The sequence below is a fragment of the Chrysemys picta genome, chromosome 25, assembly GCF_011386835.1.
Source record: "Chrysemys picta bellii isolate R12L10 chromosome 25, ASM1138683v2, whole genome shotgun sequence".
Classification (NCBI taxonomy): Eukaryota; Metazoa; Chordata; order Testudines; family Emydidae; genus Chrysemys; species Chrysemys picta.
The window spans coordinates 8,441,951-8,461,710 of record NC_088815.1 but is presented as its reverse complement, the minus strand read 5'-3'; the positions used below and the strand labels follow the sequence as shown (position 1 = coordinate 8,461,710).

Sequence of the window (19,760 nt, the reverse complement as noted above, 5' to 3'; positions counted from 1 at the left end):
GAGCTGCTGTCCTGGGGGGAGAGTCCTGGACTGGAATAGCCCCAAACGGCAGCCCCCTGCTATTCCAACCCTCGGCTCCCCCCATACCCAGCTCTGCCAGCGCCCCTCAGTCCTGACCTGGAGCTCCCCTCCCCCCGCTTTTCCAATGGTCAGCTCCAGCTATAACACTGTCAGTGCACCTCTGCCCTGGCCTGCAGCCCCCTGGGGAGGTCCAGACAGGCCCACGTCAGGAGGGGCTCCAGCCTGGACTAGCAGGTGCTGCGAGGCAGGAGGAGGGCAGCAGTGGGACATTCAGCCCAACATCTGCCCGCGTCACCCTGGCACCAGCTCCCGCATGTACGACGCCCCCCCCACCTCCCGGCACGTGTCCCTTCCCCACGCAGGAAAGCCAGCGAGCCTCCGCTGAGTGAGTATAAACTGTTTATTGCTGTGGATTCTCTGCGGAGAGACGCAGACAGGAGCTGGTGAGTTACCGCAGCCTCTCCCCTTCTGCCCGCGGAGCGAGGACGGGCCCCTCGCCCGGTTCCCCCGGCCCGTCTCGGAGGCTGCTGAGGTGAAAGCACCGATAGAAAGGTCAGTGTGAGCAGGGCCTGGACCTGCCACGAGGCACCTTCCAGCCACCTGCCCACGGGCACCTCCCACCACAGGCTGCCCAGGAACGGGAGCAAAGGCGCCGCCCCCGGGGTCACCCGTGTGCCTTGATCTCGGTGAGGAAGCGTGTGCGCAGGGCCTCGCCCCGCCGCTGGACGCTGGAGTCCAGCCGGTTCCGCGTGCGAGTCCCCGGCTCGGAACCAGGAACCGGGCTCCCTCGCCCCGGGGCGCTCATCTGCCTTGTTCCTGCAGCCGCTGCATCATCAGGATCTGGTACAAGAGCCTCTGCACGTCTTCGTCCATGTGGCCCTGCAAAGGAGATGGAGGCGGGGAAGTCAGCGGCTGCCCTGACTCCCACCCTCCGCCAGCCCCACTGGCTAAGGCAGGGCAGGACTGGGCCGACTCCAGTGGCAGCCAGCTCTGTAGGCGCCTGGCAACAGAGACGCTCTCGAGCCGAGCAGAGCCCAGACCCCTGCACCTAAGCCACGGAGACTGCCCTGCTCGTTTATACCCATGTGCAAATACCCCCCCACTTCCAGTGACACAGCCACATGCAAACACCCACCCACACCCACTTACATTGACATGCACCCATGTGCAAACACACACCCACGTATACTGACACACACGTGTGCAAACACCCACACTGATTCAGAAACACGGACGGATACATGGACGGATACACACAGAATAGCAAACGCACATGCCCAATCACCGCGAGATACGGCGCCCCCAGCCCAGCCCTGCCCCCCGTGCACTGACCTGAATCGCGCAGAGCAGGTGGCTCCGGTAGAGCGAGACGACCTTGTGGTGGTGCGTCTCCGTCTCCTGCAACCAAGGCAAGGGGGGGGGGGGGGGAGTCACACTACAGTCCCAATGGGACCCGGCCACTCTCCGCTCACGGCCCCTCTGACCAGCGCCCCCCTGCCAGACACGGCACCGAGCTGGGGCCCGGAATCGGATCCTGCTCTGGCTTGCACACCGGACACAGCCAAGGGGAACTGGTGTCACTCCCCTTTGGTACCCAGCTAAAGCAACTCCCTCAGTGCAGTATAAAGATGCGGCTGTTTTAGCGCAGGGGTTACCGCTGGACCTCTGCTGTGACCAGGGACGGAAGGGCAGAAGGCATCGGGCCAAGACACACTGGCCCAGATCCTTAATGGTATTTAGGAGCCTAGCTCCCATGGGAGTTAGAAGCCTATTATACCTTTGTGGGGCTGGGCCCCTGAATCAGCATGGTCCACGCAGACCTCGGAGCCAGCGACTCTGCGGCTTCCACCTGCCCAGACGGTGGCCCCAGGTCCCGAGCTGCACGTCAGTTTCCAGACGCAGCCGAGGTCAGCGCTTAGCCCCTGCTGTCCCCGAGCCCAACAGGGAACGAACACCACAAAGCCCAGGGACCCGCTCTGTGGCGGGCTCTGCTCCTCCCCTCTCCCAGGGCCAGCTGGTCCCGGATACCCACAGCCAGCTGCTGTTCCAAGGCCTTTATCGTGCCCTGCAGCTTCACCACCTCCTGCGGGTTCTGCTGCTTCTGCGGGGCCGCCTTGGGCAGGGCCCCCCCGGGCAGGGCCCCCCCCTGGCCGGAGAGCTCAGACAGGCTGTTCAAGGCCTCCTTCAGCTTGAAGACTTCCTTAGACAGCTCGGTGATCTGCAAAGGCGAAGGGATCGGCCGGTCACAAAGGGTTGGCTGAGTTCACCAGGGCGGGTTAGAGTCTAGGGCAAAGTCTCGCATGATTACAGGACCCGCAGCACAAGGGATTCCAAAGCCCAATTCCCCTGCGTCACCCTCCCGGCCAGCCCTCCCCGGAGCCAGACCTGCTCGTTAACCCTTTGGTTGCTGCTGCTTCCTCCTTTGGGGGCACCCGCATTCCACTGGGGCATCGGCCTTTTGGGCAGCAGAAGGGCATGATCTGCTCTGGGTGGCAGATAAACAGCTAAAGAGCCAGGGGCGCCCACGTCTGTTGCTGGCCAGCCAGCTCCCGTCCCTACTAGAGCCGGGGGGGAGGTGGGCTGGTCTCTTTTGCCACAAACGAGTTCTTTTCTTGGAGGTTTTTCGCTCCGTGACCAAAGATGGTGAAGAAAAATTCTGTTTCGTTTCCCTGGGGGAACCTCCCCCTCTCACTTTCTCGCCCTTTTGCCTAGCAGAAAGACGTGCCAGGCAGCGGCGTTCCCACTTCGAAAGAAACGTACATTCGGGGAGTGCTGCATGGCCCCAGACCCACCTCTCACCCTCCTCACGTGGCTCTATCGCGGGCAGGGATCTGGGATCCCCAGACCCAAATTTTCACCCCTACCCATGGCTCTCTTGTGGGCAGGGCTATGGGGTCCCCAGTCCCACATCGAACCTGGCTCTCGCGGGGGCGAGGTGATGGGGAAGCCCAGACCCACCTTCCGGTCCTTCTCCTTGACCAGCTTGGCCGAGTCCTCGATGTGGCCGTGCAGCTCCTGGATCCGGCCCGACTCGGCCCGTAGGCTCTGCAGCTGCTTCTCGGCGGCGGCCAGCTGGGCCTCGGCCGCGTGCTTCTCGCTCTTCATGAAGAGGGCCTCGCGCTGCACCTGGAACACCTCCGTGCAGGTCTTCTCGTGCTTGCGCTCCAGGTCGCTCAGCTTCAGGGTCAGCGTGCTCACCTCCACCTGCAGGCTGCACCGCAGCTGCTCGTGCTCCTCCCTGGGGACCGTGCCCTCCCGCGTGCTCGCCAGCTCGCCCTGCAGCCGCACGGCCTCCTGGGCTTTGGCGGCCAGCTCCAGTTCCAGCTCCCGGGCTCTGGCCTTCAGCTCCCGGACGCTGCCCACCAGGGCCTCCTTAGCTCGGGCGTGCTCGGCCGGCGGGACCCACTCCCGCCTGTACCGCTCCGCCGCCTGCTGCAGCTCCCTCGCCTCCCGCTGGGCGGCGCCGTGGCTCTCCTCCAGCTCCAGACGCTTCTTGTTGGACTCGGCCAACAACCGGCCCAGCTCCCCCGCCATCTCCTCCTGCTCCTGCCTGGAGATGCTCTCGGAAGCCAGCTGCTCCTTCAGGGCGCTCAGCTCCTCCTCCTTCTTGCCCTGATCCTCTCGGAGCCGGGCCTGCGCCTCCTCGTGCTGCCCCCTCAGCTCGTCTAGCTGCTCGCGGAGCTGCCGGTTCTCCTCCTCCAGCCTCTGGCTGTCTGAGAGGTGTCCCATCGCTCGCTGCAGCTCCCCGGCTCCCTCCTCCACCCTCCTCCTCAGCTGCTCCGCGTCTGCCTCCGCTTGGCGGCACCTCTCCAGCAGCTCGGCCTTCTCCGCGGCGGCTTCGCCCAAGGAGACGCTGAGGGCCGCCCTCGTCTCCTCGGCGGAGCGGCCTCGACCGGCTGCTGCTTCCTGGGCGTCCAGGCGCCCCTCCAGGTCCTTCACCCTCTGGTCTCTCTCCTGCAGGGCCTCCTGGGCTTTCTGCAGAGCTGCCCTCACCGTCTCCAGCTCGCTCCCGGAGCTCTCCGCCGTCTCCGGCTCCTCCACGGACAGGATACCCAGCTGGATCTGCTCCCGCAGGAGCCGCACCTCGGCCACGGCCGCCTCGTGCTTCTCCCGCGTCTCAGCCAGCATTTTGGTCAGCTCTTCCACAGCCACATCTCCAGCCCCTCCTTCCCGGCTGCTTCCTTCTGCCGGCACCCCGGCCTGGCCCGGCTCCTGGCCTTTCCCCTCGGGCTCAGCTGGGGCGTTACTCCTCTGCAGCGCCTCCTCTAGGGCCTGGATCTGCACCTCGTATTCAGCCTTCAGCTGCTTGTAAGCCTCCACCGGGACTAGCTCGCAGGAGGGACCGTGGGGCCCGCTGCCTTCCAGGGCCTGCAGGGCAGCCTGGGCCTCGGCGTGCTGCTCCCTGAGCCGGTCGAACTCCGACTTGAGGGAGTCGTAGAGGACGATGGGGACGAAGTCTTCGGCCGGGCCCATGTCACTCTCGTCTTTCTCGTAATTCTCCAGGATCTGCCAAGGGCGGGGGGGGATAAAACCATGAGACTTTCTCACTGGGATCCCGAGACCCAGCTACGCAGGGGGATTACAGCAGCACAACAACGGTGTCTGCCGTATGGAGCGGCCCAGAGCTCCTGAGGTGCTTCCCAGGGCCTGATCTCTCCTTCCATCAATTACACCAGTCCAGGTCCGCTGATGTGGGCGGAGTTACCCGATTTACACCAGCGTGGGAGGAGACTCAGGCCCTGTAGTTTAACTGCACAGAGGGCTACGATACAGCGACAGAGTTAGACAGCAGGGCCTTGGAGCCGAGCGGGTAAGTACAAGGCAAAGGAGCAAAGATTAGGCTACAAAGGTCGGGGGCAGACGGGAGAGAAGAGAAGAGGCTGGAAGACGACTTCAGAAGGCATCCCCAGCAAATTCGAGCTGGGCCCTACAGTGAAGCAGGGAGCCTGCAGGGCCATTTGAAGGGGATAGCGGGGGCGGCGGCATGGTCTGATGTCTCTGCACACACAGTAAGGCAGGTGGCGGCTTCCTGCACCTCCCTGAGTCTGGAGAGACCATGGAGAAGGGAAGAGCCATTGTGTGGTCAGGGAACCACAGGGTCTGGAGGGCTCCCACCGAGATGGAGCAGGGGCAGCGGCACAGGGGTGACAGCAGGATCGCGTGCAGGGGAGGAGAACTCAGTATGAAGGACGGTGCCAAGGTTACAGACAGAGATGGGGGCAGGCCGAGGTGTTTGCCGTGTGCTAGGGGTCAGAAACCTGCCAGCCGCATCCGTCACAAGGCAGCAGCCGCTGGCTCACCCAGCCCCCAGGCCCGTTGGGTCCCAGCCCTGAACCGGCACACTAAGGAGATGCTGGCCCTGGGAGGGGGACCAGAGAGGGCCTCCAGGGGATGCTAGCAGGGGAAACCCGAAGCGCGCAGCTGGCTGAAGGGGGGGGGGAGCCGGTACCTGTATCTTCTCCAGCAGCTCCTGGTTTTGCATGGTGAGCGACTGCACCTGGCCCTGCAGCGTGGCCAGCAGCTCCTCCGTGGACAGACTCAGGGTCTTCTTGGACAGCAGCAGCTCTGCCCCTGAGAGAGCAGCAGAACCCCCGTCCCCACAAAGACCCATCACTAACTAACCCTGGTCCTTGACCCGAACAGCCCCACCCCTACCCTGAGAGCTGCCCCCCTGCCACCACCTGCTTCCTGCAAAACCTTCCCAGGCATTTTCCAGCACAAGCCCGATCCTGCCAAGGGCCCTCCTCTCCCATGGGAGCCGCTCACGGACCGCACCCCGGCCCAGGGCGGTGCTCCACCCCGCGGCGAGGGCTGGGCCTGGTGCACTGGTGGAGGGGCCTGCTACGGGCTTGGCGAATACAGCCCCGTCTTTCAGCCCAGGCAGCAGGAGCTCGTGCTTAAAGATTTGCAGAGCCCAGGGTCAGTGCCCGCTCTGCAGGGCAGGCTCCGCCCCTCGCAGGGCCGTGCCCTCGGTGCAGAGAAGCAGGCAGGGCGCGATGACCAACCTGGGAATTCCAGCAGGTCCCCCTCTTCGTCCTGCAGCGTGTCGATGTCGTAGCTGGTGTTCTCCTTCTCGTTCTGGGGCACAGACAGGCAGGGAGTCAGGGACCCCCCCCTGAGATCACAGCTCCCCCCCTCGCCCCATTCCCTGTGCTCTCCCACGGCGCCAGTCACTGAGACAGGCAGCAGCTGATGCTAACCATGATAGTGCACTGTCCCTACCACAGCTGAGCCAGCCTCAGGGAAAGTCCCACAATTCACTGGCCTCCTGCATGACTCAGTAAGACCTAGAGCTCCGTGTCCCCTGCTCTCCTACCTCCAGCAAGGACAGGCGGCTCCGGAGCACTTCAACCTCCTTCCCCAAATGCTCCTTTTCCCCCTCGCTGTCCGCCAGTTGCTGCTGGAGTTCCTTTATCTGGATCAGAGAATTAGACGCATAATTAGATCCGGACACTCGCGCCGATTCCCGTCCGTACCTTCCGAACTAGGTGGGGTGGATCTTTTACGAGGCCACAGAGCCGGACCAGGGCCCAGCAAGGATCCATCTAGTCTGGTATCCTGTTCCAATGGTGGCAGATCCCAGACGCTTTGGAGGACAGATATCCCTAACCTGGCACTCGCATCCCAAAATTTCCTCCTGACCCCCAGCTGATGACCAGTTTATGCCCTGAAGCATCCGCATGCAGCCATTTTCCCTTCCCATCCCAGAGACCATCCGGAGCTCTCCGAGTCCAGTCTCCGGAGACATAACACCTGGCCTACCTGCTTCTCCATGGAGCGTAGGGAGTCCTCCTCCAACTCCAGCCGCTAGTGGGAACACAAGGAGAGTCCAAGACGGTTAAGACACTGTGCAGCCTGGTCCTCCCCATGGTCATGCATCAGCAGGTCTGATCGTGGGCTCAGAGCTGCAGAATGGGCAGCCAGGCTTTCCCAGCCACGAGGTGTCCCCTCTCAATTACCTCCCCACCCACCTTGCCGGTGCAAGACCCTCTGGCAATAGCCCAGGTGAGGCCACAAGCAGCTCCCTTCCTTCCCATCCTCCTTTCGCCAACCCGCCCAGAAACCCGGCTGGGCTGAGCCTGGCCCTCGCGGGGCGGGGGAATCGCATCCGTACCTCCCGCTTCTGCTTCTCCTGCTGCTGCTCCAAACCCTTGATCTTCTGCAGGAACCGAGCCCGTTCCTGCCTCAGCCGGACGATCTCCTCGTAGGCCTCCCTGTCCTCCTGTGGGGAATCCCAGAGGCGGGGCGGTCAGGGGAGAGCAGCGGGTACCCAGCCCGCCCCATCCCGCTCTCCCTGCCAGGGGATCCTCACCGTGTCAGCTGGGGCAGGGCGAGCCCTGGCAGGCTTGGTGGTGACTATCCGGCTGCTCCGCTGTGTGGAAGGGGAGCTGTGCTCCGGAGAGTGTGGGGTGTGCTTGAAAACAGTAACAGTCGTCACACAGAGAGAACGAGGCTTAGCCAGTAAGCCCCCCCCCAGCTCTCTTCCCGCAGAAGTCCCATTATGCCTTCCACCTCCCGCCCCAAATGGGCTGAATGGCTTCACACACCCGTGCGGGGATCGTTTCACCCGATACCCGGATGCAGCCACTTCTAGGGGGCAGCGGGGCAGCTGTTTCACACCCCACGTTGGTTATGGAAATGAAAGCAGAGTCTCGGACCCAACTGCAACCACAAGGGGGATTTCAGGGAGCGGGCTGGCCCTGCCGGCTGGAGCTTGGCCAGGACACTGGGACCGCCGCGTGATCGGAGCACTGCGCTGGGACTCAGGAGCCGTGTTCTGCCCCGATCTGCTGGGTGACCTTGGGCAAATTGTGCCTCAGTTTCCCCCGTAAAACAGGATGACGATACCGCTGACCTCTTTTGGAGATCTACACCCAAGTTTTGGGGGGCGGCACTTCCAGCAGCACGGGGCCTCCTAATGAGACACAGACTCAGAGAAGAGCACCTCCTACTGCCTCACCATCTCCCATCCAGCCACTGACCAGGCCGGCCCCTGCTTAGCTTAAGAGACATGGCAGGGTCCCACCGCTCAGTGGCCAGGCAGCTGCAGCCAAAGAGGGGCTAAGACAGCGCTGGGAAATCCAGAGGAGGGGCGGGGGCTGGAGTGCTTGTTCTCCAGCAGAACCCCGTTATCAGAAACGCACTGAGTGGTGTACCCCGCCCTTGCCTGTGGACACCACGCCCACCACCGGGAAGGGGCACTTACCCAGTCAACAGCATACGAGGAAACCCTCTTTGCAGACAAGCGACCAGACCAGGGCAAGAGAAATTAACTAGACTCCCCCATCCCCAGCTGAGATCTACCCATGGCCTGCCAGTGCCAGTCTGCTGCTGGACCATGCCCATTTGTCAGAGCCAGGGGCACAAGCCTCACTGGCTGCCTGTCTCCCTCAACTGCCGAGGGACACAAGTTGATCATGCCTAGGAAAGACCTGGGGGAAGAGCTCAGTGCATTAGCAAGGTCCCACGGGACAGGTAAACGCCTTAGGGCTGCACAGGGAAAGGATGGTACAATGATTAGGGCATTCGTCTAAGGCTTGGACGGCCCGGCTTCAATTCCCTTCTCTGCCACAGACTTCCTGGGTGACCCTGGGCACGTCACCCAGGCCCAGATCCTCAAAGGTATGTTGGTGACTCGTTCCCATGGAAATCAACGATTTGACCTTGAGGGACCCGGGCCTCAGTCTCCCCATCTGTAAAACGGGGCCCACAGCACGGCAGTGTCGTGAGGATAAACACGTTAAGGATTGTGAGGCTCCCAGATGCAAGGGGGGTGGTGGCCAGATAAGCACTTTAGCGGCTCTATGGTCAAATCCCTTTATGTAGGTCCCCTCCCTCGCCATCTCAGCTGCGCCCCCGCCCCCCTCGCTACATCCTGGGCGTGCACAAACGCTGCGACCAGCTTGGTTACTAGAGGGTGTGTCACCGCCACTGGGGAGGCTGCCTTGACCATCAAACACCACAGCCCTCGCCCGTCACAGGCTCAGGGATGCTCTCCTGCGGCTGCCTGCTGGGGTGTGGGGAGGGGAGGGGCGGGGGAGGCAGAGCCGGTGGCCCCCTCACCTGGCTGGAGGTGCTGGGGGGCGGCGGAGGGGCTTTCCTCTTTCTTGGGGTGCCGTTCCTCTCGCTGGGCAGAGACTGGCTCGGTGACGCTGTCTGCGGAGACACCGATGGGAGAGGGCTCCAGGCTCTCCCAGCAAAACCCGATGGGGGGCAGCAAGCTCAGAAGAGCATCCCTAGGGGCTCCTAATCCCTCCCCACCACCCCGGTCCTCGAAAAGCCTCATGTTCCAGGAGGGCTTCGTGGGGCCTCTGGTCTCCCATGAGCCCGGAGAGCCCTACTCCTGCCCTGGGAGGTGGCCAAGCCGGGTCAGGCCGGCCCAGTTCGGTGGAAGCCCCTGAGCGGTTGGACCGCGGGGCTCTCTGCTGGGCCAGGCCCCCTGCGTCTTTACCTGCGACGTTCGCTCAGCCGACTCCTCTTCTGTGGGAGGCAGAGGGGAGGAAACAGAAACCAGCAGGAGGTTAGAGGGGGCCGGGGGCACTGGCCACCCGTGGCCTGGTCCCCTCAGCTCGAGGGGAAGCAGACGGACACACAGACAGACCCCTCCCGGGGGCTCTGGGCTCCATGGTGCCATGCAAGCCTGGGACCCAACTCCCACCCCTCATCAGACGCTGCCCGTCACTCTCCAGCACCCCCCTCTGGCCAGGCCAGGGAGAGGCACTTCCCATCCAGAGTTTGAGCGGCTGGGCGAGTAAAAGGAGGGGTGCCCCAGAGACCACCCACACACATGCTCCCTGAGCCCACCCAGCGGAGTCAGGCCAGTCACCCCACCTGCAAAGCAGGGACGTTACCCGCCTCCCCCTGGGCAGGGGTGAGACGCTGCCGCACGGCGCTCTGAGACCTCGGGAAGGACGGGGTTTGGCCCGGGCACCTTACCGCTGGCCCAGGAGTGGCGCTGGGAGGCATCCTGCAGGTAGTGCTGGATCAAGGCGTTCCCCGTGGCCAGGCCGTAGCGCGCTGCGTCCTGGCCCCTGGCGTCCACCAGGCCGACCCGCGCCCCGGCATGGATGAGAACTTCCACCGTCTCCACGCTGCCGTTCTCGCAGGCCAGCATCAGGGCTGTTCTACAGCGGGGCGGGGAGAGAGATGGCCCCACTCACCCTCCGGAGCCAGCGGCATGAGGACGGTGAACTGGATGGGAACCCACATCTCTGCTGGGGCCAACTCTCCTAGCCTCTCTCTCCCGCTGCTCCTGGCCACTCTCCTCTCTCCGCCCTGAGGACAGGACTGCCCAGGTTTGCAATCAGACCCGGGGCAGCCAGGATATCCCGCAGCGACAGGCCGGGAGCGAGAACCCCGGCCAGACTCCAGCAGACACTGCACGGGGAAACCCCATCTCAAGGCGGGGAGCTCACCTGCTCCATCACCTGCCCACACGGGGCAAAGGCGGGATCTGCGCAGGCCGTTTAGGTTACGGCTTTGTAAGAATCTTCCTCGCAGATCCACTTCCACACAGATCCAGCCAGCGCCTCCCTGACTCACTCCGACCCCCTCGCGTCAAGACAGATCCAGGCCCTGAGCAGCTCCCCCAGAGGTGGCCAGCTGGAGACCTCTGGCCCCTAGTCGGATCCAGGCTCTCAGTCCTGCCCACTGGTAGGACTCACTTCTCCGCCATGAGTCTCCTCACCCTCGCACTTTAACCCTCTCCTCTCCAGCCCCCCTTCCTTCCAGGGCCCTTCAGAGCTCACCTGCCTTGCTGGTCTCTGCTGTTCACAGCAGCTCCGCGATGCAGCAGGTACCGGCACAGCTCCGAGTGGCTCATCTTAGCTGCCAGGATCAGAGGGGTGGAGCCATCCTAAAGCAGGGGCATGGAGAAGGAAAGTCAGTGGGGGAAAGGGGGGAAAGGATCAGCAGCGGGTAGCCTGGCTCTGATACAGCCCTCTTCGCTGTCTGGTACCCGCCTCCTGGGAGCGTCCTCCCATCTGTCCAGCGCCAGACCCCACTGCAGACGAACGAGCCCATGGAGCACACCCTGTCCCATCACCAGGCAGGCGGTCAGGGATGGACACCAATCCTTCCCTTAATCATCATGACACCTGGCTTTTCTATAGCGCTTTCCAGCAGGAGAACTCAAAGCATTTCACAATCTTTAACCAGCCCACCCGTGAGGCAGGGCAAGGCTATTATCCCACTGGCCAGAGGGGGAGGCACAGGAAGTCTAAATGACTTGCCCAAGGTCACACGGGAGGTCTGTTGCAGAGCAGGGAACTGAGCTCAGGTCTCCCAACTCCTAGGCGAGTGCCCTAACCACTAGGCTGTCCTTCCTGAGGCGGGACGAGATATTATTTTGTAAGGTGAACACCATGTGCAAAGAAAGCAAACTAAACAGAGATGTAAAACCCAGCGCATCTGGTGAAAACCCAGCTCCACGAGCGGCATAAGCCACGTCTGCGGGAGAAGTTCTCCCACCAACATAGCGCTGTGCACATGAACGCTCATGGTGGTATAACTTATGTCACTCGGGGTGTGGAATATTCACACCCCTGAGCGACATAGATTTTGCCGAGGCCGTTGTGTAGATATAGCCTTAGATGCAAGATTCCTCTTCGCTTCATGTCCTTTAACACCAGGCATTATTCTGTCTATCTCGGGTACTTACACAGCAACATCCATTAGGAGCTGAAGGTAAAATGGGTATATCTGTTATTGCTGTGTTCTGTTTAGCTGCTGCTGCGTTCCACCCAAGAAGTGGCTGCATTTCAGGGGTGGGTGAGGTGATCTCTGCACATCTGGGTCTCTGCTACATTACACCACCTTTCCAATGGAGAGTAAGGGGCACCTAGGCTTGTGGTGACTCTCTGTGCAGTGGAAATCAAACCCCTGAAGGTCAACAAAGCATAAACCTGATGGAAAGAACCACCTACCTTGTCCTTGGTATTCAAGGAGGCCTTGAAATCGCAGAGAATCTCGGAGCATGAGATGCAGCCGCTGACAGCTAGAGAGGAAGAGAGAGGGTGTGAACCCCTGCTCACTGCCCCTCCACCCCCCTCCCCATTCCCCCATACCAGGATCTGGCCCAGAAATGGCAAATCCCAAGGTACTACACTGGAGAGAGCATACTCTTCTGTCTAGGGAGACTGGATCCACATGGCCCCATCACCATGGAATCTGGGCACATTCCCGGCCCTCACTCCCCTGTGCATTCACCCTTCTGCACAGCCACCTGCCTTTGAAATCCTCACTATAAGTCAAGTCACCGGCGGGCGGTTTACCCAGCTGATTTGACACCCGCGTTTAAGATGGGGGAAGGGGAAGATGCAAGTGGGACGGAGGGTCCTCGGCTGACCTGCATGGTGGAGCGCTGTCCAGCCGTTGCTGTCGGCTCCATCAACCGGGCAAGATGCCTAATGGGCAGAGAAGATAGTGAGTGAAGAACAGGGGACAACCACCTTCCCAGTGGTGTGGGAGTTAAAAAAAGAGAAGAAGAAGAAGAAGTGGGTAATTTGTCAGAGAGACCCATGGGTAGGTACTACTCTGTGTCACCAATTCTTGTCAGGCCTGACATATTCACTACACCTAACACACTGTTGTCATGATATACACCCAAAAGGTTGCCTGTAATAAGAACGGCCAGACTGGGTCAGACCAAAGGTCCATCTAACCCAGTCTCCTGTCTTCCGACAGTGGCCAATGCCAGGTGCCCCAGAGGGAATGAACAGAACAGGGAATCACCAAGTGACCCATCCCCTGTCGCCCATTCCCAACTTCTGGCAAACAATACATCAATGGAAAACTAATAACTCACTGATCATTAATATTCTTGTGTGATGTATGTACGGGGTGCGAACAAAGAGTTATCTGTACTAGAATATTGTGCTTAAAATGTGTCGGGCAAGCAATCCATCAGACCAGTCTGCCTGAGATAAAGGAATGTGTATTTGCTTGTCTGACCAGCCTGGTTGTCAGGCAGAGACAATGAAGGTACGATTACATAACAGATAAACCAAGCCACCAACCTAGCAAGTGGAGGAGATAGCTTCCAGGACAAAGACAAGGGGTCTGAACCTCAAATGATAAGCAGTTGACTCAGCGGTTTACATTACTGTATTATCAAAGTGTCGCAGGTACGGTCTTTTATGAAAGCCTGTGACAGGAGAGAGAACCTTGGTCTGGGCTTAGTTGTCAAAGAATACATTGCAAAGGTTTCCTGGATTATAAAGAGAAAGGGGAGAGAACCCCGTAGTGGTCCATCACTTGGGAGATTCAAGGGGGCAGATCTCTTGAAATCACAGAAGGTTGAGTCCTTCAACCAAGAGGGCTGAAGTTTCTGGGAACTAAATTTAGGTGAGAAACCTACTTGGGCCAAGACTGTAACTTTCTCAAATCAAGTTTTAGTCTTAGAGGCATCTTTTTACTTCTGCTTTGTTTGTACGCCGTTCTGTCTTTATTCCTTACATTTGGGATCACTCAAGCCTCTGACTTTTTGTTTAATAACCTTGTTTTACTTTTTCTATAAACCAATGCAGTGCTGTGATTGAAATCAGCGTGTTTGTCAAACCCCAATTAAATGAATGAGCTGCCGTATATTGACTCTTCAGAGGGGACCCAAGTTAATAATTTCTCTGTGTTCCAGGAGAGGGCTAGATGCTGTAGAGGCAGGCGGTTTTGGGGAAATTCAGGACTGGGGTCATTCTGCAAACAGTACCGGGGAGATGGAAGCCGGGGTGTGACCCGCATGCTTGTCTGCTGGCCGTGAGCCACAACCGCACAGGATTCCAGTCACCCAAAACGTCACAGGTAAACTCACCTGAACTAAAAACCACATTCCCCACATGAGAAGTGGATAAACTCCCTTTTTTACCCTTGACTACACTACCGCACCTTATTCACAGCACCAAGGCACTGCTGCTCTGCAGTGACACCTTCAGCAAATCCTGGCTACCTCAGCAAGGCACAATCTGACGTCACCCACAAAAGGAAGGGTAACTGGCCAGGATCAAGGTCCCCTTTTCCATGCAGGTGCCCACCCTGTAATGCGAAGCAGCGAAGTTCTGCTGTGTCCAGTCACACAGTCAGTAGGGAAGGCAGAAGAGAAAGGCTGAGGGGTGGGATGTATTGACCTAAACTCTATCTTGCTGACTTATTCATGTAATAGCCTCTGGAGGAGACCAAACAGCTCAGGGGGTCATTCATGGACTGGACAGAGCTGGTCAGAAAATGGGATTTTCCCCCAGGGAAAATTTTGATTTTTTTCACCAAAAATTTGCACACTGAAAGATTTTGGCTGAAAATTTTAAATGTCTCAAATGCTGCCATTGTGCCTCGTGGGAGTTGTAGTTTGGGTGCCCCAGGCTCACATTCTCTTCTATAGGCAGGGCTGCCTGGTCGGACTACAACTCCCATGATGCACCATGGTCTCCCTTCTTAGCGAGGGGAGGCAGGTCAATCATGGGAGTTCCCGGCCATAGTGCATCAAGGGAGACATAGTCTGGCCAAGGAGCTCAGCCTAGAGAGGAAAACAGGGACATGGCAACTGAACTACAACTCCCATGAGGCACTATGGCAGCATATCCCAATCAAAATATTTTGGTTTTTGAGGGATTCCGTTTTTTTAAACACAAAAAACCCAAACAAACAAGTTTTTCCCCGGAAAGCAGACACTTTTCACAAAACACTTGGTCAACATCCCAATTTTCCATTGAAAAACAGTTTAGACGGCAAACGTTTGACCAGCCCTAATATGGAGATTTCACACCTAGATGGCAATTCTAACCCTGCCTAGGTTGTTCCCTAGACTGAAAGGTCACACGGACAATTTCCCTGCATGGCCAGGAGCTTCCGCAGGAGGTGAACCCTATGAGGGCTGCTAGATTCCCCACAAGCTCCCCGTACCCTGATGTCCAGCCCTCGGTGCTTCAACACCAACAATGGACACATCCCTCCCTATCGAACTCCAGGTTCCCACTGCTCCTGCTTGACTGCCTTACCTGCAACAGTTTGCTCACGCACTGTGGGTGGCCGTGTTTCGCGGCCAGGTGGAGCGCATTGTACCCTGGAAAGAGACAGACTGGCAGGTCAAGAGGTAATCATAATGATGGCGACACTTTATACGTGCACCCAGGGAGATCAAAACAAATCGTCAGCATCAAACAATTTCTTCTCAACCCCCGCCCCCCCCACCCCGAGACAGGTAATCGACATCCGTGGATCACGTCACCCACCACCAAATTGCAGCCACCTCTGGGGCAGGACGCAGCAGCTGGTTAATGGTTCACAGCAGCGCTACGGGGTGGCTTAAGAAATGGGGACTCCTCTAGCCAATAAGAACTGCACAAGAAAGGCAGGGAGATAATACAATTTGCCAGGCTGGACTCTGACTAGGAATCCAGGGTTAACTCTCCTAGCGTGACGAAAAGCACCATGGAATCAGGTCTGGAATCATTGTACGTAGTCAGGAGCCAAACAATAGGAAATCCAGCAGCACGACGCCCCCTAGCACCCTCCCGGGGCACTACTTTATTATCAGCTTGGGAGAAAAAGAACATCGCTCACTGAATCACCAACACCCCTTTCCTGCAACACCTCAGTGACCCACGTAGAGCATCTGCCATCCAAAGAGCAAACTGGCCAGCCCTTGCTTAGCTTGTGAGATGCAACAAAAGCCCGCACAAAGCAGGCTGCAGGATCTCATTGAAACAATTCCTATGGTGTACATTTTAAAATATCGAGACCATTTTTATTTGGAGTCTAAAGCATGCAGAGGAGACGCCCATACCCCTCCTAAGAGCACCATAGAACACTCTAGCATGTGGAAGCTGTTGGGGCCGGACATGCCTTTTACACACACTACCAGAACCAGGGCCGGCAATTAGCAAGCGCGTGATGATTCTTATCCACCTGGGACACAGTCCATTCCGGTTAGAACTGCGGTGGAATGCAGGGTCCCCAGGCTCTGACAGACACAAGATTTCTCACTGCCCCTTTCATAGGGTGACCAGAGGTCCCGATTTTATAGGGACAGTCCTGATATTTGGGGCTTTTTCTTATATAGGCTCCTATTACCCCCCACCCCCTGTCCTGATTTTTCACACTTGCTGTCCGGTCTCCCTTCCCTTTCGCCTGTGCTCCGCTCAAGCCTGCAGGGGAGTTTTTAAAGTAAAACTGCTGAGCGGTTTTGACACCTTCTTTCCAAGGACCTCCAAGCTTACTCAGCGGCTGAGTCAGAGATTACAGGGATTTGGAGAGATCCGTCCCTTTTAGCCCAGGGGAGGGCTGGCAAACGACCAGGAGAACAATGAAGATTGGACTACAGGATCCCAGAGGAGCCTGCCACCCCTCGGAAAGGGGAAGCTTGGCAGCTCCACAGGAATGGGGTTGATCCTATGGCTGGGAAACACAGAAAAGAGACAGGGCACAGATCCATTAGGTCCCATTTAACTCCTACCCCCCTTGGACAGTACAGGAGAATGTTTTCTACTGCTCTGTCCAGTTCGAAATGGCCCAAGTCAACGTCCGCACTGTCACGTCACATCAGGGCGAAGTCAGCGCGCGCTGCCTACCCGAGCTGTCTATGGTCATGGCGTCCGCTCCGTGAGCGAGCATCACTTCCAGGCAGTCCACGTTCCCTCTCATTGCAGCCAGGTGGAACCTGTGGCACAGCCGGGAAGTTCCCGTCACCATTCATACTCCAGAGACCCCTCCCGCCACTACCCACACGCTGGCTCTGCTTAAAAGGCCAGAGTCCAAGAAGTTTCTGTATTTACTAAAAAAAACCAACTCGTGACTAATCTGTTCCCTTGCCAATCTTTTCCCCTCTGGTTTGTTTTTGTAGGGTTGCTGATCAACTCTTGGCCACACCCACTGGTGTGTTACCATAGGGCCGCTTGTGACTAGGGGGACTGTGAGAAGCAAAGCGTGTGAGAGAGCAGCCTTGGGGTTGCTCTCACATATGCCACAGCCCAGGCAAGGCCCCATGCTATGGGGAGTGCAACGGTGCCTTAAAGCTATCACCCCAAACTCAGAGATGGGGGCAACCGAGACTCTGGCCCAGTCTTTTTAGCAGGGGAAGTGACTCACGCGGATTTGCCCTCCGAGTCCAGTTTGGTGGGGACCAGGCCCTTGCGGAGAAGTAGAGATGTCACCTTCTCGGGGTCGTTGTAGTCCACGGCCTGTAGGAGCTTCTCATCATTCTTACCCCAGTCATGGCTCTGAAACCCAAACAGGGGCAAAATCAGGGACTTTGGAGCCCTACCACAGCCTGCCGGAAGGGGAGGGGGAAAAGGATACATCCAACAAGTTGGGATGCTAGCCTGGGACCTAGGAGCTCCGGGTTCAATTCCCTGCTCTGCCACAGATTCCGTGTGACCTTGGGCAAGTCACTTAGGCCTAGATCCTGCTGTTGATGACCGCTTTTGAAAAACGGCTTTCCTTCTTTGACGCGGTGCTCACAAGCCAGTCCCTCCAGCCTCTCTGCGGGTTTGCTGCTCTTCTCTGAACTCCCTGCGGTTTGGCTGGCAACGGGGTTCCAGGGAATCCCAGCTGACATCACGCTTTGATCTCCGTGCCTGCCAGAGACGTTTTCTTTTTGTCTTGTAATCAGCTTTGCATTGGACTTTTCTGTAAAACGTTGAGAATCCACTGGTCTGCGTTGCAAGCTGCCAACACCTGGGAACCAAGCGAACTGAGCTCCACCGAGAAAACTCACAGCAGAATTTGTGGGAACACGTCACTTTCCATCTCCCTCCCATGCCACCAGATTAAAGAACCCCTCTCGTGGGTTTCATCCCTTGCTTGTCTCCCTGCAGCCAAGATGCAGCCACAGTTCCCCATTAAGGTCCTGATCCCGCAAAGACTTACATAGGTGCTTAGATTTGCACACCACAGTGCATGCAGCACGCAGCTAAGCATGGGAACAAACTTTTGCATACTTGGGGCCTAATCACCATCACCCCATCGGGGCAGCGGGGTTCCACATTGGCTCTCCCCGGGTACCGAAGTGCCGGGGTGCAGGTTTAATTCAATGACACCAAGCACGGGTGGAGGGAAAGCACTGACGCTCCTAATTAAATCCAGAGGGTGGCTGCCTATAAAGGACAATTCTGCTGCGGTAAAAATGGGAGTCACCTTTTGAGAGCGGAGAATGTCATCGATTCCTGCAGGCTGGTTCCTAAACCACTCCTAATCCTTGGCCCATACAACTACTAGCCACCTTTGATGGTCCAGCCCTCAGCACCCCGGGCCGCACTAACAACACCAAGCTGGATGGGCGCTGAGCCCTGCAATTCATCCTGAAATCAACAGAACCTGCAGGCACCCAGCTCGTCTCCGGAGCACATCCCACTAGGAACAGCTGCCTTGTTCTTCCAGATCTCATTGACGTGAGCTCACGCTGGTGCCAGGAGCCTAGAGTAACCCATGGACAGGGAGGTGGGGGCAGGGCATGGGGGTGGGGGATCAGCCTCCCGGGGATGAGGAAATTGATAGGTAGACTAGGGCAGGGGGTGCATGGAAAACCCGGAAGGGGGAGGGGTGTGTGTGCAGGGGCAGCCAGGAGGGGGATGGGGAGAGAGGTGAACATGGTGCAGCACAGGGAGAGGGAGGGGAGGAGGCACCACCTGGAGAGGGGGGGCAGGAGGGACATGCACAGCTTAGGCAGCTGGGGTGCAAGTGCCAGGGAGGGCAAATGCACCCCAGAACTGGGGGGACAGGGGCATGTGCTCCCTGCAGAGGTAGAGGGTGGGGTCAAGGGGTGCATGGGCAGCCCGGGGGACAGGGGGTGCATGGGCAGCCTGGCTGGGGGGCAGGGAGGGCATGTGCAGCCTGGGGGGGATCCAGAGGGCAGGGGGTGCATGGGCAGCCTGGGGGGGAACTGGGGGGGCGAGGGTGCATGGGCAGCCAGGGAGGGGAGCTGGGGGTCGAGGGGTGCATGGGCAGCTCGGGGGAGCCGGGGGCAGGGGGTGCATGGGCAGCCAGGGGGCAGGGGGTGCATGGGCAGATAAGGGGGTGAGCTGGGGGCAGGGGATGCATGGGGAGCCGGGGGACAGGGGGTGCATGGGGAGCCGGGGGGGAAGCCGGGGGGGGGAGCCGGGGGGTGCACGGGCAGCCCGGGGGGGAGCCGGGGGGCAAGGGGTGCATGGGGAGCCGGGGGGGGAGCCGGGGGACGGGGGGTGCACGGGCAGCCCGGGGGGGAGCCGGGGGGGCAGGGGGTGCATGGGGAGCCGGGGGGGGGAGCCGGGGGGCAGGGGGTGCATTGGCAGCCGGGGGGCAGGGGGTGCATTGGCAGCCGGGGGGCGAGCCGGGGGGCAGGGGGGTGCATGGGCAGCCGGGGGGCAGGGGGTGCATGGGCAGCCAGGGGGGGGAGCCGGGGGGCAGGGGGGTGCATGGGCAGCCGGGGGGCGAGCCGGGGGGGCAGGGGGTGCATTGGCAAGCCCCGGGGGGAGCTGGGCCGGTCCCCGCGCCGCAGATGCCCAGCGGGAGCAGGCGGCGGCCGGGCCGGGCCGGGGAAGGTCGGGCGGGACGTACCGCGAAGGAGGCGGCCGCGCAGAGGCAGATCTGCTTCATGGTGCCCAGCAGCGGGCGGGCCGCCATCCACCCGCCCGGATCCCGCCGCCGCCCGCCCCTCTGAGCCGGGCTCCCGCGGCAGCTTCAGTCACAGCGGCGGATCCGCCTCCCTCCCTCGGCCGGCGGCTGGGGAGCCCGGGCGGCGCCTGCCCCCTGCCTGCGGAGAGAGCCGGGCAGAG

The 19,760-nt window shown here is 59.6% G+C and overlaps 1 protein-coding gene across 1 annotated transcript; it reads right to left on the bottom strand.

Moving 5' to 3' along the window:
• Positions 1–403: 403 nt before the first annotated feature.
• Positions 404–19,760, bottom strand: ANKRD24 (ankyrin repeat domain 24). The gene is made up of 20 exons (XM_065578211.1): positions 19,543–19,760; positions 17,098–17,228; positions 16,581–16,669; positions 15,009–15,073; positions 12,368–12,425; positions 11,946–12,016; positions 10,770–10,876; positions 9,958–10,145; positions 9,473–9,501; positions 9,085–9,177; positions 7,334–7,435; positions 7,136–7,243; positions 6,784–6,828; positions 6,338–6,436; positions 6,027–6,099; positions 5,471–5,592; positions 2,980–4,527; positions 2,054–2,239; positions 1,354–1,419; positions 404–900 (listed from the first exon to the last, which is right to left on the bottom strand). Exons 1-20 carry the CDS (start codon positions 19,606–19,608, stop codon positions 823–825), a joined length of 3,324 nt encoding a protein of 1,107 aa, XP_065434283.1. The 5' UTR covers positions 19,609–19,760; the 3' UTR covers positions 404–822.

Coding starts and splice junctions, on each gene's coding strand:
- ANKRD24 (XM_065578211.1), bottom strand. CDS start 19,608: ATGGCGGCCCGCCCGCTGCTGGGCACCATGAAGCAGATCTGCCTCTGC. Junction 9,178..9,472: donor CGGCTGAGCGAACGTCGCAG/GTAAAGACGCAG, acceptor GTGTCTCCGCAG/ACAGCGTCACCGAGCCAGTC. Junction 6,829..7,135: donor AGGAGAAGCAGAAGCGGGAG/GTACGGATGCGA, acceptor TGTTCCCACTAG/CGGCTGGAGTTGGAGGAGGA.